Here is a 17,642-nt window from a genome sequence, read left to right as displayed (position 1 = left end):
ACCTTGACCTTGGTACAGCAAACGCACACGAGGATGATTCACTACCACATGTTGTTGGGAAAATACAGGGAGCATGTGTGTGTCAGTGTTTCTGTTTGCATGCTCAAAACGTACGTGCAAGAACATGCATTTTTTGTTATGTATTTTAGCATTTCATGTCATGTTGTTTCCGGTATAAATTAAATAAATACACAGATGTGTATTTATCAGGTCATGTTTCAAGTAACACAAAGCATGTTGAACTTAAATGAATGATTTGGCAAAAATCTAATTTACACAAATTTTCACCCCAGATGTAGTCATCAGTCAAGACATTTTTTTTGCTTCTTTAGATGAACTATGGTGCCATAAGGCTAATGTTGCTAACGAACACTAGAAGTCAACAGTCACCCAAAACATTCCCTGAAAACATGCCCAAATCTTCTCCACCTACTCAAACCATATCTCCGTTAAGCTCGTACAGACTTGTCAATGTGCTTTAGGACACAGTATGACTTAATGCAGGAGTGCTCACTGTGTAGCTGAACACTGAGAGCAGCCATTTTAGACAACAGGTGATACAGCGAATTCCACCTCCCCTTTGCATACACACACATCAAGCAAATATGTGGAGAGAAGTTTTATGCATGTATTCATATAAAACTTGAGTGACTGTTGACTTCTATTGTTTGGTGACAAAGTTAGCATTGTAGCTCCAGCACTAAACTAAAGTAAAAGCTGTACACCAAATATGTCTTGGCTAGCCAACTTACAAGGGTAAGTGGAAAACTGTGTAAATTAGGTTTTTGCCATATCACTTCTTTGGATAGAAGTTGTGTAAAATATAAGAGAAAAATGTGTGTGGGGCGGTGGGGGGGAGGGGTAAGCAACAGTGTAGAGGTGGAGGACGCAGGAAGAAATCAATTCACCTGCTGGTTTGTTATTAAGTGTATTTACAGCAGTTCCTACAGGCCGTTCATCTCTTGGTAGCGGGTGGAAGAAGGTGTAGACCAGGTCACACTGCAAGAAGAAAAGCCAGATGCAGACAGACATTTACATACCACAGCTGACAAACTGAAACTAGAAACTCTGCATCAACAAAACTACCCAAACAAACAACAATGAATCAGTACATTTGCAAGTGACCTAAACAGCATCTCAAAAATGTATGCGCTGCACAGAATGAGGACATTCTTTTGAGACCCTCCCTAAGCCAGAGGAGATAATGGAAGTGGAAGTATGCCGATTGGCTGGTCTCAGTAGCAGCGTCATCCCAGTACTGATACTGTGGGAGGGATGGAAACCCTGTCTGCCCACAACACATGGTCTATTCTCAGAAACATGTGGCTGAGTTCCAGGAAGTGCAGCCCTCAAACTGAAACCAGTCGCTGAAACAAGCAGTTGTAGATCATTACGTGTTTCATGACATCCAAGTGTAAATGAGAAAGGCCTTTCATGTGAGCAGTATAACAAGGGCATGATCCTAATGTGTAATTACTTTTGTTTACCATTCATAGCCACATTAGAGGTAGAGCAACTGTAGACTTATTAGTTTTTATTAGTTATTATTATTGACCAGAGGTAATGTGAAACAAAGTACATCAAATAACATAATTCAAAGGTTAATGTGATTCATATGGGCCAAAACAAACCCATTATCACTCAACAGTGTTTTATCTGTCAACATTAACACCCACTAGAGCCAAGTAAATGCATGGGAAATAACAGAGATGGAAATGTTACCTGAGCCACCTCAGGGGCAGCGTGGATCAAATGCCACACATACCCGTTGAGCTCATCTCTCCTCCTGTCCGCCATGGCCTCCCCACGAGAGCGGCCAATCACAAAACGACTGGGGAAGCTATGGAGAGAGCAGAGCGTAAGACAGAGAGTTTGCATAGTATGAATGTGAGTATTACAACACAGCACAAGAGATAGCACCAGGAGCAAAGCTAAAATGTTTGGCTAGCTTTTGTTCCATTTGGCTGATCTGGTCCAACCTGTTTTAATTAAACATATTTACTGATAACAGAATGTAGACCCAGACAGGGAAGTTTCCACTGAGGTCAGGAGTCTGAAAAAAAGCCATTTTATGTTATTAACAAACTCGCTGCCTAAAAAAAAACAGAGATACGCAGTTACTATATGGAGTAAAACAAATTAACAAGGTCAGTTAGTGATAGATTTCTCTATCATAAATTACTTGTATAAGAGTACAACAAGTAATACATGCATTAGAACTTGCTGATAATATTAAGGCGTATTATAAAATGTATTATAACTTTAACTGGTGACCTTATTACTGTACCTGGGCAGTTTAGAAGAAGGGAAGATGAGGCGCAGTTTGCTATGCAATTCATGGAACTCCTCAAAACTCCTCTGAACCACTGTCACCCCCTGCTGGCCCTCCCGTTCCACTTTCACCACATATGTCTAGATAAAAGAAACCAAGTTGCATACATAATCACTCAACAGAAAAGGCAATATTTTTTTTTATATTTGTTATATTTTTTTTATTTGTTAAAATGAGCCCTGTAACATGAATATGCATGTGTCTTTGTTTAGATTTTTCCACCTTTCACAGTAACATGAATCAGTATCTGCGGAATACTTACATAACCCTTATTGGGGCTGTACGTTTTAAAGTGATTGCACACGAACAGGTTGCAAATGAGGCCGTCGCTCTTCAGCGTGTAAACCCGTGGGGCAAAAGACAGCACAGGCCGCTCCTCCGAGGAGGCAAACTTCATCTGGGCCAGGTTATGGATGAAGAAGTTAAGCTTAGTGGCCACGCTGCCCAGACTGGACTCTATCAATCTGAGGAGAAAAAGTGTCAACTATAGATTATATTCAGTGTCTTACTCCCTATCATATATACAAGAATTGGATTTCAAGATGTAATGTGAACTGCCAGATGTAGTGGTCAACTGCCAGCTGAGAATTCTGAAGAACAATCCGTCCTCTCTTGCTTATTTAAGTAGGAATGGATTATTGACAATGTGTTTTGCTTTCTAACCTGGTAAAGTACATGGTGGCATCCGCCTCAGACTCATGCGGTCGCAGGGCATCGTAGACATATTTTAGATCATCTAGATCAGATAACTCAGGAATGCCACAGGACAGCATCTGCGCACACAAAGATATGCACACCTTAAAAACATGTCCATTGAACTAGACAACATTAAAAGAGACAAGCAAATAACATGCAAACTTCTAAACAAATTAAACGCTTGCTGACACTTGATCTGCTTTACAATAGCTCCACAGCAAAGACCAAACACTAGTGCCAGAAACTAGGCTGGAATAATGTAGAGGGGACCGCAATTTAAAAAAGCACATTGCTTTACAGCTCATCGCAGTATCTGTATTTTATCTTATTTTAAATTTCTCACCAGCCCCAGCAGGTCAAGGAACAGATGCGCATGTTTCCTGATGAGGTTGTATGCCTCACAGCACAAATCCACAAAGTCATGGAAGCGGCTAGACGGCTTGTCACCACCATTAATCACGTATGCCATGTCAGATGTGAAAACAAATGGAGCCCGGTCCCTGAATGACAGGAAGAGAATATCACAGTTACATTTGGATAACTGATCACAACTAGGGCTGCCATTACTCTAGTAGTTACTTTGTCAATAAAGCAAGCACTGATTAGTTGGCAATTTGATACTGTTGATCTCTCGTAGTAAGAAAAAACAAAAAATGCTATGCATGTTTTGTGTTTGTGCAGTTAAAAGGGAATTCCACTGATTTTCAAAGCTTCTGAGATCTCAATCTCAATTACTGAGATGTAAATAAAATCGTTCAGTGTAAAATGCTCCTTTCAAGCGAAATTCAAAATTGTTCACAGTGATGGTGATAGGAACTAGACATCTGAAGAGATTAATGCCTCTAAAAGCTCCCTCACAGAAAGTTACACTTATTTTAACAGTATCAACAATACTTATAAACTCAAAATGATGTGTAGGTTCACTGAAAACCTTGGATAAAATGTCTATATTTGTGTCTCTGAGTAACTATGTCTATAATGTCTATATTTGTCACTCTGAATAACTGACCCTGTTCACACCTGGTCACCTCATGCGTCTTGAGTATCAGGATTATATCTGGATATAAAGGCCAAGCCAAATAAATGTAAACGCAGCAAAGATGCACTTAAAACAGATACCAACTTTGCACTTCAGAAGATGGACTACGACGCACTTGAGCCATATGTTGTAGCAGTGTAAACGCATCCGTCTCACCAATACACAATCGACAATCAAAACCCGTCCCAGTACAACCAAAACTTCTCCAAGTGCAGTATGTCACTGGGCACATGATCTGTGTCTGTGAGTAAGATAATCATAAAGGACGCACATGGTTGGGGACCGGACAAAACAAAATGCTTAATAGCAATATGAACAGTCACTACTGTACAAAACAAACTGCAGATGACTCACTTGAACCGTGCAACATTCAAACAAATATCGAAACAGGTTTGGTTGCTGGGTAATGAGTGGATTTGCATTCTCCATCTCACACAGCAATCGGATTTCAGATCAGACTAACCGGAGACGCCTTTGACTACTAAGTGTAAATGCATGTAGATATAATCCAGACACTAGTCACATGAAATGACCAGGTGTAAATGGGGTCTTTGTTTACATCTCAACGATCGAACTATTCAGGAGTTTTGAAAACTCAATGGAATTCCCTTTTAAATTAATTTTATTGGCCTAAAATCATCAAATAAGCAAAACATATTCTGTCATATCAAAGGAAAAAAGAAGGTCAGTGTCAGTGGCCGTAATGCAGTTTTCAGCAATCCTGCTTGGTGCTAATCAGTTTTGAACTTGCCCACCTCTTTCATGCTCTCACCGTTTGATGTTGCCGAACATCTGCGCATGGCCCAGGAACTTGCCAAAGTCAATATGGAACATGTGGCCACTGGTCTTCAGCATGATATTGTCGTTATGGCGATCACAGATGCCCAGGATGTAGGTGGCCACACAGCAGCCTGCGCAAGAGTAGATAAAGTTCTCTACTGCCTGAGGAACAAAAAAAGTCCTATTAATTAAGCAAGGTTATTAATGACATTTAACAATAGAACTCAGTGAAAGCATACTATAATGGCATTAAGTGCACAAAAGCAAACAAAAGATTTAGCAAATTAACCTATATCAGAGATAATTCTATTGCAGTCATCATACAGAGCTATACATCTTTAAAGATGTCTAAATTCGACCTTTACATTTGAGAGGCTTAGACCAACCAGATGGCTGAATACAAATCTGTAAGTACATTCAAACAAATCACATAAACTCTGCAGAAGGTCACTTACTTTCTCGTACTCATCCTCAGTAGGGTTGTGTTTCTGCAGCCAGTCAGCCAATGGACGATCTTTGAAGGAGCCAGTAACTCCATGCTCTACCTGGATCTTTCTCAGAGTCTCAGCATTGGGGATCATTTCCACCATACCTTGGCAAATTAATAACATACATACGGATTGTAATTTAAACAGCCAATCAGCAGACTAGATTTGGGACAAGCATGCTCATTGGGGATGATATGGCTTCTACTGTTTCACTAAACCCTAAAAGAAGAAATCACTTTTTGCACAATCACACTGTGAAGGGGCCAAGTGAACTGAGGGCATAAGGGTTTGATCTGGTCAATTAATAAAATCGATAGATTAAACAAATAATTATTAGTTGTAACCCTATTTGCTAAATCAATTGTCAAAATGAGCCATGGACTCACAATGAATGCACAGGTGCACACAAATATACCCAGAGTTTTTACCTCGGTCGCGGCCAGTGGAGAAGCAGCAGAAGATAACCATCCTCATATCCAGCCCCTCTTGGATCCAAATCTTATTCATGATACGGATGATCTGTAGGGTCAGCATGTCCTGCCGCAGGTCATCTCCTGACTAGAGAAACACATGGACATTAGCTTCAATCCTCATAGATTTAGCAAACAACAGATCTGACAGGCTTAGCAACAGGATGGAGAGGATAGAGAGGAGGTACCTTGAAAATGACGTTGATATTGTCTCCCAGCAGATCCATGTTCTGGAAAGAGAGCTTGAGGGGCACAGCGTTGGAATTGAAATATGAGCAAGACTACAGGGAGCGAGAGAGAGAAACGAAAAGAGGAAAATAAAACAGAGACAGCATGAGTGGGAGGAAGGCAAAGACTTTCTGTTTTGTTTGTGTTAAGCCCTGAAGGAGTGATGGACAAAAGACACACAGAAACGGACACAGTGAAAGCACACATTCAGAGTAGGGTGGCTGAATATATAATTTGTTAATCGCTATTGTGATATCAGCCTGATCTTGCAGAATTAATATGCAAATGACCGTCTAACTTATTACCAATGATCACTTAGTGAATATTTTTTACTGATTATAGTCATTCTGTGACATCAGTGCTATATGGACATAATGATGACTTTTTTCATGATAAGAAACCAGTATTTCTCCTCCTCAGTTAATTCAAGTATAATTATTATTATAGTCAATTATAAATTTTTCTTACCAAAAGGCTACTGTCCCACTTCAGTAACCATTTTTTCATATTTTTTCTTCGCAAACTAACAATGATAATTATAGCCCTATCACAAGAAACATGTGACGAAGGAGAATGTGACATGGTGGAAAGCTAAACTAAAGGACACAGATAAATTATTATATTTTCCTTTTTTTTGTTCTTTATGTTAAATTTATATGTGTACTGTTATACGAAATAATGTAATCTTTCAGATGGAAATGCAATGACTGTCTAATTGGACATGTGAAAATGCCTGCATTCTTATATAAAAATATACATAAAAAGAATTATATATATATATATTTTTTTTTCCACTTCATACATGAACTTCATACATTTAACCTTGAAAAAACCCTTATTAGCAGATTTCTGTCTGTAATACAAGCCATCAAGTGTTGTGGACTCACAAGGCACTCTTTTCACAGAATCAGCTTAATGGATTTGCCACCTTCAGACTGATACATCACAATACACAACTCTCCCTGACCCTCTACCTGTATGTTAATGCCCTTGACGAGCAGAGCAGGGTTTAGTGGTAGGCGGCAGCTGCTGTTGATGGAGAAGAACCGCTTGACCTCATCCAGTCCCTCTCTCAGAACAGCCTAGAGCCAAAACACAGCAGAACACAACACTCACCATGCTGATAGTTTGCACTCACAGCTAAAAGCCAGCAAGATAAAAACAGCTTTATAGCCTCAGAAAAACCTGGACTTTGTGGTGAGCAGAGAAGACTGCGAGAACAGGTTAATGTAGATATGAACAAGACAGGAAGTACATCTCACCTGTCTGGATGAAGGCGAGGCATCACGGACGTGCTGAGCCACCTGGGCCAGGATGTTGACCAGCCAACACTGGCGGTCAAACTCTTCCTGGAGGCCTCGACCTGAGCAGCAGAGCAGAGCAGCCAGCAAGTGCTGATAACGTACGCTGAACTGGGAATCCTGCAGAGCATCTTTCAGCAACCTGCAGAACATACAACAGGACATGTTAACGGGCTACACAATTGCACAATGAAATATCTTTCACCAACCTACAGTGCAGTACATGTTAATGGCTTACAGAATAACACACAATAAATGACTACACATACTTTAACTTTCAGCAATTAACAGGACATGATTCAACAAACCATTTGCACCCAAGCTTCAACTTGCTGCTGATGTCTTGAGATGTTACCACCACATAATTTTCTTTCCTCATAATGCCATCTATTTTGTGAAGTGCACCAGTCCCTCCTACAGAAAAGCACCCCCACAACATGATGTTGCCACCCCATGCTTCATGGTTGGGATGGTGTTCTTTGGCTGGCAAGCCTCTTTCTTTTTCCTCCATACACAACAGTGGTCATTATGGCCAAACAGTTCTATTTTTTTCCATCAGATCAGAGGACATTTCTCCAAAAGAGTAAGACCTTTGTTGCAGTTGCAAACTGTAACCTGGCTTTGTTATGATGGTCTTGGAGCAGTGGCTACTTCCTTGCTGAGCGGCCTTTCAGGTCATGTCAAAATAGGATGTTTTACTGTTGATATAGATAGTTTTGTACCTGCTTCTTCCAGGATCTTCACAAGGTCATTTGCTGTTATTCTTAGATTGATATGTATTTTTCGCACCAAAGTATGTTCATCTCTAGGAGACAGAATGCTTCTTCATCCTGAACGGTATGAAGGCTGTGTGGTTCCATGTGGTTAAACTTGCATATTATTGTTTAAACAGATGAATGTGGTACCTTCAGGTGTTTGGAAATTGCTCCAAAAAATTTACTAGACTTGTGGACCTCTTTCTGATGTCTTGGCTGATTTCTTTTGATTTTCCCATGATGTCAAGTCAAGAGACAAGTAGGCCCTGAAGTACAGCCACAGGTACACCTCTAATTAATCAAATGATGTCAATGTTTTTTTCAACTGGGCCCCTTTAGCAAAGATGACCAGGCTTTTGGCAACCAGGTAATTTTCATATGAGATCCCTGCACCACAGTTTCCCTTAACAAATATTCAACAATGGTATAACAGTGGTACTGGGTGGTCGAGGTAATAATTTCTGAAAATTGCTTTCTTGTTATTATATTCTATGAAATATGAGTTATGCCACAGAGTGAACGTGGGCATAGTAGTTAAAGTGTAAGTCATCCTTTGTCCAGCAGATGGCGTTATGAGTAGGTCGAATAGGAGGATTATGAATGTCAGATGTTTATTATGATGTGTGCTGTCTTGGTGGCAGACACTGGCCTCAGATGGCCAGATTGTTTGTGTTTCATTTCATGTTGACTAAGTATGACCATATGACACTGACAGATGTGTGCACGCGTGTGCGCACATGACCTGATTCCAGTGTGCTAGATCAGCGAATAGCATGTGCATTTCCATGTAGCAGCAAAAAAGAAAGTGGACACACCAAAAGAGGCAGTGGGCGATGCGCACATCTCCAATGGCTCTCCGCAGAAGAAAACGCACTAGTGGACTGTCCAGATAACATTCATACTTCAGGGCCTGGTACAGAGGATAAGAACAAGGGATAAATTATTAAGAAGTAGATAACGAAAGCAGGTGCACATCTGTGAACACATTTGTATTTATGCATGTTAGGGTCTTATAGAGTATTATAAATACAGTTGTATGGAAAAGTTTGAAAACCCCAGGTAAATTACACATTTTGCAGATTTTCTAAGTGAACGTTAGTTAACTTTTAGGAATGTTCTGCAAATTATAGTGCACAATTTCTATTTAGTTAGTTAACACATCCTCTACAGGGAACAGATTTCAATATAGAATGTTCTGCAAATTTTATTATTATTTGCTGTGTGTAACATATTGCAATAGTATGAAACATAAAACATACAATGTGGCATAACTGTGGCAATACATTTTGTGTTTCATTTATCCTTCAATATTTTATAATCAATAAATAAACATAACTGTGTATTAAATTGTGCAGAAGTGTGTTGTCTACAGAGAATGTGTACTTACTTTCATTAACGCGTCCTATAATTTGTATGCAAAGAATAATGCACAATTACTGTTTATTCATTAAATTTAACAATTTTAGGAAAAAAAATAAACATAAAATGTGGTCTGAGAAAAAGTTATAGCACATTTTATATTTTAGCAAATAAACAGAAGTTGTGCACTAAAATTAGCAGAAAAATGCAATATTTAAGTTGTAGAGGATGTTTTCACTTATTTTTAATTAGAAAACAACAAAACATGCAATTTCACCCATGTTGTAACCATTGCACACTACTATTATGTACAGCCCTAGTGTGAATGTGTGTGTGTGTTTGTGTTAGAGAGTAAGAGAGAGAAAAGAGATGAAAAAGAGAGAAAAGCATGCAAAGCATATGTTACCTGCACCAGCTGTGGAAGGAAGTCCAGCAGCTCTGGGTCAGAGATAGAGTCCATCCACTGGACAGCTGTGCGCCTGCACTCTTGATCCGGAAAACTGAACAAGTGCGCACACACACAGTTACTGTTTTCATACAATGTCAGGATGTCAAACATAGGTCTCACATGATCACTATATATACACACACACACACACACACACACACACACACACACACACATATACACACACAAGTAAAAAACAAAGACACAAGGTTTCATTCCAACAGCAATGATACATAATCCCTTAACAAAATACAAATGTGTTTTGTCAGTGTAAAAAACTGAAACATGCAGTTCTTGTTAAAAAATAAAAATAAAAGGTACTTTGCAAAGTCAGCACCATTTTGTCGGTCCTGACATTGTAAGATTTATGGTTTTCCCAAAAAGTCAGGACACAAACATACGAACACACACACAAAACACACTCACACGTTGCACTTCTGCCTCAAACATCTAAGACAGACAAAAGAGAGTTCAGAGAATCATCGACAACTGCTGAGGATGCAGTGTGTCTGTCCAACAGGCCTTCTGCACTGCACATTTATTCCACTGGACCTGTCTAATGGTTTTTTCATGGTCCAGTCCCATCAGCCCAGGAGCCAACACATGCAGCCCAGTCTGACTGCAGGTCTGAACAGGCAAACAGGCTGCCACTGTGGCTAATGTGAGAGGAAAGAGGAGCCCTTACGTGGCGTGCAGCAGGCCCAGGGCATCCAGGTGGTTGGTGCAGGACCACTGGCGCAGAAGAGCATAGATATCCGGCAGACACGCCCACTCCCAACTGGGTGCACTGGCCAAAATGAGGGGCAGCCGACTGCTGTCAGAGTGACAGAAATAACGCTTCTCCCACAGCAAACGCCTGTTGTCTGGAGTCAACCTACAGAGACAGAGAGAGAGAGAGAGAGATAGATAGAGAGATAGAGAGAGAGAGAGAGAGAGAGAGAGAGAGAGAGAGAGAGAGAGAGGAAATGAGGTGAAAGACGGAGGTAGGCAGAGAAGCAACAAAGGAAGGAAACGGAAGGAAAGAGAGAAAGAAAGGGAGGAAAGTAAGTTGAGAGGAACAGAGAGAGGGAGATGAAGAGAGAAGGAAGACAGGAATTAGAATAGTGAGTAAGAAAAGGGCAGCAAAAGGGAAGGAGAGGAGTGAGACAGGAATAAGAAAAGGGCATGAAAGAGAGCAAAAAGAGAAAGAGACAGAGAAAAAGGGAGAAAAGCAAAAAAGAGAAAATAAGAAAGAGTGAGAAAGAGGGAGGAAACAAGGTAAGAGATGAGACAGAGGGAGAGAGAGAGAGAAAGGGGAAAAAGAGAGAGAAGGAGAGAGAGAGAGAGAGAGAGAGAGAGAGAGGGAGAGAGAGAGAGAGTCAGAGTCTTCCAAACATTTGTAGTCATTTGATGGCTTTATCAGGCACACTGAAAGTAAGCAGGTCAGAAACATGCTCCTGGCACCGAGTCCACATCTGAAGGAGGTTATAAAAGAGGTATTTCACATGGGATTTGAGGCTTTCTAGAAAACAGAACACAGAATGTTCTTCAGAACTCATAAATACTGTTAGCAGATAGTCACCTGCAACTGAGTTCAACTGCAAGACTTTACATTAGCTTTGTTAACTCTTCATGAAGTTTACTGTGTTAAGTGGTTGGTGGTTGACAATGATGATCAGAAGTACTATAATTTACATAATCTAATTAAATTGAAATAAAGCAATCTTGTCAATGTGCAATCAAGACAAGTGGTTAAGGAAGAGCCCAGTCTTTGAAGCCACAGATCATACAAAATTTTGGTGTCCGAGTTGGTTGCTCAGTATTCAAAAGAACAATGCAAGCAGCTGATCATATCCTGAAATAGGCTGCATCACTTTGAAACGGACAGACTGACAAAAATAACATCAATGGCGTAAACATATCACCTTGGGAATCTCTGGAAAAGTCCACAAAAGGAAGCCAGAAATTCTGGCAAAGACGAGCTGAAATGTGACGGTATCAAAAAACAGAATCTAAAGTAAACACATTGCAGGTTTACTGCTTAAGGCCAGGAAAGCCTGGCTCAAATGGTTCCTGATAGTATTTGGGCAAAATCATAGTTCCTGAACACAAAACAGCATAAAACACAACTGCTATATTTTAGCGCTTTTGCACTCCAGTTATAGCTGGTATATGTTTATAACAGGGCCTCATGTATGTTTAAGATGTCAGAGAGCATTTACCCCTATTAATTTTGTACTTGCTTGCTTTGTGGTAGCTTGCATGTGTCTGCTCACTTTGGCCACTGCAGTAAGTAGTTGGAACTGGACATCAGTTCCCTGTCCTCGAGTGTGGCAAGCATGCTAGCAAGCCAATATCTCTAACATCTAGGCCAAACCTGGAGCCCTGACATTATCCTACGCTGCAGCATTTAGAGTTTCCAATATATCTTATTAAGCTCATCAGCAACTCATCAAGCCCTTCTTATAGGCACAATAGATGTTTAGAGCAGTAAAAACCGGAAACTACTGCGAGATCAATAGATCAATATCTCCCTGCCTATTTGAGATCCAACTACAGGGTCAGTTATCACTTGTTTCAGAGGGACTGAATCTCATGTAGCCAGTATTCGCCAATCACCAGCCATCCTTGCTGCCGTACAAGCCCATGTTTTGGGAGCAGTCCCATCTCCAGGGAAGACAGCTGCAGAGCAGGACCCTTGAATCATATTACCACCCAGGCTCGCTGAGCCCAGTCCACACACATGCACATTACTGCTCCTTTAGCGTGGGGGATGGGCCAGAGTACAGCATATGAACAGCAAATGAATGGGAATTTAACAATAACTGATATGGTAAATGAAACAGTTCCAAAACAAACATGGTTTGTCCTGGTTTCCTCTGCTACACACTGAACTGACCCTATAAGACTGGGAACTTCACCAAATAACCCAAACAAACCAGTAAGCTTTGACAAGTGTGGTAGTTATGTTGCTTTGGCAGTAGCAGAGTACATAGGAGTAGAAGCCGGTGTTATACATGCATTTATATAAAGTGTTGAAGTTTAATGGTAGACTTACATTCATACTTTGACTCCTTAACCACCCTGCAATTCAGAGGATTCAAAGACAGTCAGTCATAGAGAAATCCAGCGCTGACCCAGAGTTGCTAATATAGGCATGACATAGACTAGACTGAATGACGCAGGACTTCAGAAATCTATGGGTGCCATGCACCCATGAACAACTATAAAGAGAAGACTCAAAAATATGCTAATATTATTTGCAATATAGTAGCATATATTAAATGTTAAAGAGGAGACCGGGAATAGCTGTAAAGCAAGGTAGGTTTCACCAACAAGAAACAGGGGTAATCTCACTATTGTAAACGCCCACCACCTTCCTAGCTGACTTGAAATGTTGGAAGACTTAAGGTGAAACTCTGAACTCTGGTATATGCATCAACAACAATGGTATATGCATCAACAACAAATGATTTAAGAAAATTTCACATCTGGATTATAAACCAGTTATCTAAATTATTGTCTAAAAAAGCAGCTCATCTAGTTTGACATGACATGAAATGCATGCTAGTTTAAAACAACCATGCGAAAAACCTAGCAATGAATGGTTATAACGCTTCACTTCTGTTCCCTTGAATGGGGAAAGACGCTCTCAAAATTGACAATGTAACAACAGCAGAACCCTTATTGGTGCTATATAGAACTATTTTCGTAAAGGTTCTATACAGAACCATATACAACAGATTCTCCTTCAATCTGAAGAAATATTTCACAATGCAAATAACCATTTAGCATGCAAATGGTTCTACATAGAACTCATTGTTCTAAACTGAATCACTGCTTTTAATAAAGAACTCATAAAGAACGATCTTTTTGTAGGGTAGAAGTGGTGTAGGGCAGAGGTGGTGCCATTTCAGACATTAAGTAAAAACACACAGTAACATCTCAGAAGAAAGGAACACCATCATCAGCTACCTAGGAAAAATAAACAGAAACATTTCTGTATATCTCTGCTGACATAGCAGCACCTGATAAGAGAGCAAACACGCAGCTCAAATAGTCGACCTTTCACCTGAAAGCCAGCAGCAATGACTAAGTATTTCCAGTCTGACAGATCTCACTCTCCAGTAAATGTTGAGCAGAGTGCAGAGCAGAAAATATTACTCGGCAGCTTTTGATTTTAGTGATTGAAACTTGGTGCATTTTATACATGCATGGGCACAATTAGAAAAACATTGAACATTGACTCACATATTAATTATAAATTTAATCTCAAAAAGGCAGAAAATGAACAAAGTAAGCAGTTAAGAGATTCAGAGATTACAAAATTATTTGGGGGTTTTAAGGGGCACAAACGTTGAATGCGGGGGCATTTTTGCCCTTTGAGTTTTCGCAGGCAGAAAAACAGTACAGCAAAAAGTGTGGTTAAAAGGCAGAAGGAGTGAGAGAGAGAGGAAGAGAAAGAGAGAAGGAGAACAAGCAGGCAGAGGAGTGGTGGAGGAAGAGGAGCCAGCTGGGAGGATATCCACATCAGCTGTCTGCAGCTGGAAGTAACAGAGAGAGCATTGTGCAGGAGAAAGCCCTGCTGAGGAGCAGATAAGCACCAGCATTTAGCCACTGGGAGGCACAAAACAATATATGGAAAAGCCATTAAAGCCTAAAATATCCAGCTTTATGCTGTATATCATTGACGAGCTGCTGTTTAGTAATATCAGTCTCTAAACATTGCATATGGATTTCTTCTTGTAATGGTTATCGCTGTGTAAGTTGCTTATAAAAATTGTGAACATTTGTTTGTCTTTATATAAAAATATATAATGATGTATAAACTACTCTGCATCTGATTCATGAAACTCGTGCAACGTGAAAACAGGAGGAGATCTGAGCGCAAACGATGAATCAGCTTCAGTGCGTGAAATCAAGCACCAGTCAACCATATATCATTTACATGAAGCATGTCGAGTCATGGGCTGTGCACGTGAGCCGATGGCTGTGCTGGTGAGTTTGGCATCCAGCATTGAGTGCACCACTCCCCCTACTGACCAAACTTTACATTGTTAAAAATATGATGACTGGAAATAATAAAATGTAGAATAAACATACATACATACATACATACATACATCATCGAAACCGCTTATCCTTCCGGGTCACGGTGGGGTGCTGGAGCCTATCCCAGCTGTCATTGGGCGGAAGGCAGGATACACCCTGGACAGGTCGCCAGTCCATCACAGGGCAGACAGACAGACATACACAGTCACACACTCACTCACACCTAGGGGCAATTCAGCATGTCCAATTGGCCTGACTGCATGTTTTTGGACTGTGGGAGGAAACTGAAGTACCCGGAGGAAACCCACGCAGACACGGGGAGAACAGGCAAACTCCACACAGAAATGACCCCGGTCGCCCGGCCGGGAATCGAACCCAGGCCATTCTTGCTGTGAGGCGACAGTGCTACCCACTGCGCCACCGTGCCGCCCTTGTAGAATAAACAAAACATCTTTTTTTTTTTTAACACAGTTGAATGATGTGATTGTGTAGTGTGATTACTCTCATAAAATTCATCTTTAAATGCTGTACTATGGCATGGTATGAGATGACTCTGCCATACTCTGTTCTTTTTGGGTAATGTCAGTAGTATAAAACAAAAGCACAGTCCTTAAATGGAACATGGAATAGTTCCATATGTAAAATTGATTGACGTGCACAAATTATTAGGCTTACTGTTGTCTTTATTTTTATTCTTTATTTTATTATAGAAGATAACGGTTTTGGTTAGTTCACAGCAAATAAAGCTTTTTTCACATTGTCAAACTATTATGCTCAAATTTACACACTTGAAACGGACATGAGTTTGATCGTACAGATAAGCCAATGATTAAATTATTGAATAACACGGATGTCGCAGCAACAATAGGTGTAGCATAAACACTCACATACAGCGAGACTGCACTGTGTACCTGGCTCACAGGTCAGCCAAAATCAAAATAATGAACTGGCTGATCACCAATCACATTTGGAGCAATTCTCTGACAATTCCTATCTTGGCCAACTCTGTGCATCCATAATCACAAACTCTAAGTAACAAATGCTCTGTAGGTCTTCTATACTTCTTATATACTCACACCTGACTTTGCATGATGTTTTCATGACATGTCATGATGCAACAAACCATTTAGCAGATCTATACATTTTAAACAGGGAACTTACTACCTATTATTCAATTGGACTTATTTTGACCATAATTTCCTGCAAATTGTTATTGGCTACTTCATAGCTTCATGCTATATGTGAGCAATAACAATATACAATAACAAATACAATAACAATAACAACATTTCATGACTACTGGGTCTAAGAGCTTTCTAAACCTATTATTCAACTATATTAGGTCTATAAAAGACCTAATATAAAAAATACATATAAATATATATAAAAATATCTATAAAAAAATAAATTAAAATGTGTTTAATTTGGTTCTAACCTGTGTATGAATGTTGGGATCTGAACGCAAGAATGGAAATTTTAAAAGATTGGTTCCGCTCAAAGCAACTTGACTGATGTTTCATTCCATTTCTCAGCCTTGGTTTTGATGAATGAAGGTATTCACGTACACAAGTAAACTGGTCAAAATAATGCAGGGCAATCTGTAACCTAGTCAGATTATTGATTCACCCATGTGTTTTAGCTCATTGCAAGGCATACGATACAATCCAATATGATACGATTCACTTTATTGTCAAATTTCTCTAAGATTTGTCTTGCATCACAGCAGCTCCATGGGGAAATTGGGGGTGGGGGGTTGTGGGGGTGGGGAAGGGGAAGATAACCTTTACAGACAAACACAATCATTACAACAAACCACAACTCCGATATCGCTATACCCCTTACTTCCCCTAACTAAAGAATAGGTGTACATGTTGCGACATGTTTACTTATGTAAACAGTTCTTTCTTTTGATTATCACAATTGATTGAGGAATTGAATGAAGGAATTCTTAAGCCTATCCTTAGGAATTCCTAAAACAAAGTCTTGACTTCGGTAGTCTAATTGTCTATTTGAATGCAAAATATTATATATCGCATCACACTGTAGATTACTGTAGTAAAAAACAAAAATAAAATCTCATTATTGACCCCAAACTATTTTAACCTATGGAGAAAATAAATACGTTGCTGTACCTTGCCACAGACATAATCAATATGACCACTCCATCATAGCCTTGTATCTATATGTACAACAAGGTATTTATATGACCCAACCTGCTTAAGCTCCTGTTTATGAATTTTCAAGGAAGGTGGATATAAATCAGGAGAGAGACCAAAAATAATCTCCTCTGTCTTCTTTGTATTAATAATAAGAGCATTCTTGTTGCACCAATCTACCAGCCTATTAACACCCTGTTGAAATAGATTAGTATCATCATTATCCATCAACAAAGCTAATGACATAGAATCATCCGAATATTTAAAAATAAAAAGATTTGTTTCCACAGCTTTACAATCACTTGCATGATGTGTATACAGAAGCAGAGAACTTACAACATCCTTGTGGTGCTTCAACATTAGTTATTTAGGCAGTGATTGTGCTTTATTTACTTTCACCTGCTGTACTAAGTAATAAGAAACAAATTAATATCTAATTCAACCATTTTTGACAGTAGATTATCAGGTCTAATAGTGTTTAATCACATTTGCAATATGTGTCAATATTGTTTTTCATTTCATGTGAAATATTATATGTTAAATGTTATAACTCTAACAT

At 39.6% G+C, this 17,642-nt stretch overlaps 1 protein-coding gene across 1 annotated transcript in view; it reads right to left on the bottom strand.

The window, feature by feature from the left end:
* Nucleotides 1-17,642, bottom strand: part of pik3c2b (phosphatidylinositol-4-phosphate 3-kinase, catalytic subunit type 2 beta) — a 61,838-nt gene that overhangs the window by 5,272 nt on the left and 38,924 nt on the right. The window contains exons 16-30 of the mRNA XM_036560130.1: nt 10,582-10,770; nt 9,855-9,948; nt 8,905-8,999; nt 7,296-7,476; nt 7,008-7,115; nt 5,994-6,086; nt 5,764-5,893; nt 5,303-5,439; nt 4,840-5,009; nt 3,372-3,528; nt 2,996-3,105; nt 2,595-2,796; nt 2,288-2,412; nt 1,723-1,840; nt 909-999 (exon numbers count right to left, since the gene is read on the bottom strand). Coding sequence (XP_036416023.1) covers nt 909-999; nt 1,723-1,840; nt 2,288-2,412; nt 2,595-2,796; nt 2,996-3,105; nt 3,372-3,528; nt 4,840-5,009; nt 5,303-5,439; nt 5,764-5,893; nt 5,994-6,086; nt 7,008-7,115; nt 7,296-7,476; nt 8,905-8,999; nt 9,855-9,948; nt 10,582-10,770 — 2,000 coding nt within the window. The remainder of the gene's footprint in view (nt 1-908; nt 1,000-1,722; nt 1,841-2,287; nt 2,413-2,594; nt 2,797-2,995; nt 3,106-3,371; nt 3,529-4,839; nt 5,010-5,302; nt 5,440-5,763; nt 5,894-5,993; nt 6,087-7,007; nt 7,116-7,295; nt 7,477-8,904; nt 9,000-9,854; nt 9,949-10,581; nt 10,771-17,642) is intronic.

Source organism: Colossoma macropomum, unplaced genomic scaffold (genome assembly GCF_904425465.1).
Source record: "Colossoma macropomum unplaced genomic scaffold, Colossoma_macropomum, whole genome shotgun sequence".
Taxonomy (NCBI): Eukaryota; Metazoa; Chordata; class Actinopteri; order Characiformes; family Serrasalmidae; genus Colossoma; species Colossoma macropomum.
This window is presented reverse-complemented; position numbering and strand designations above follow the sequence as displayed.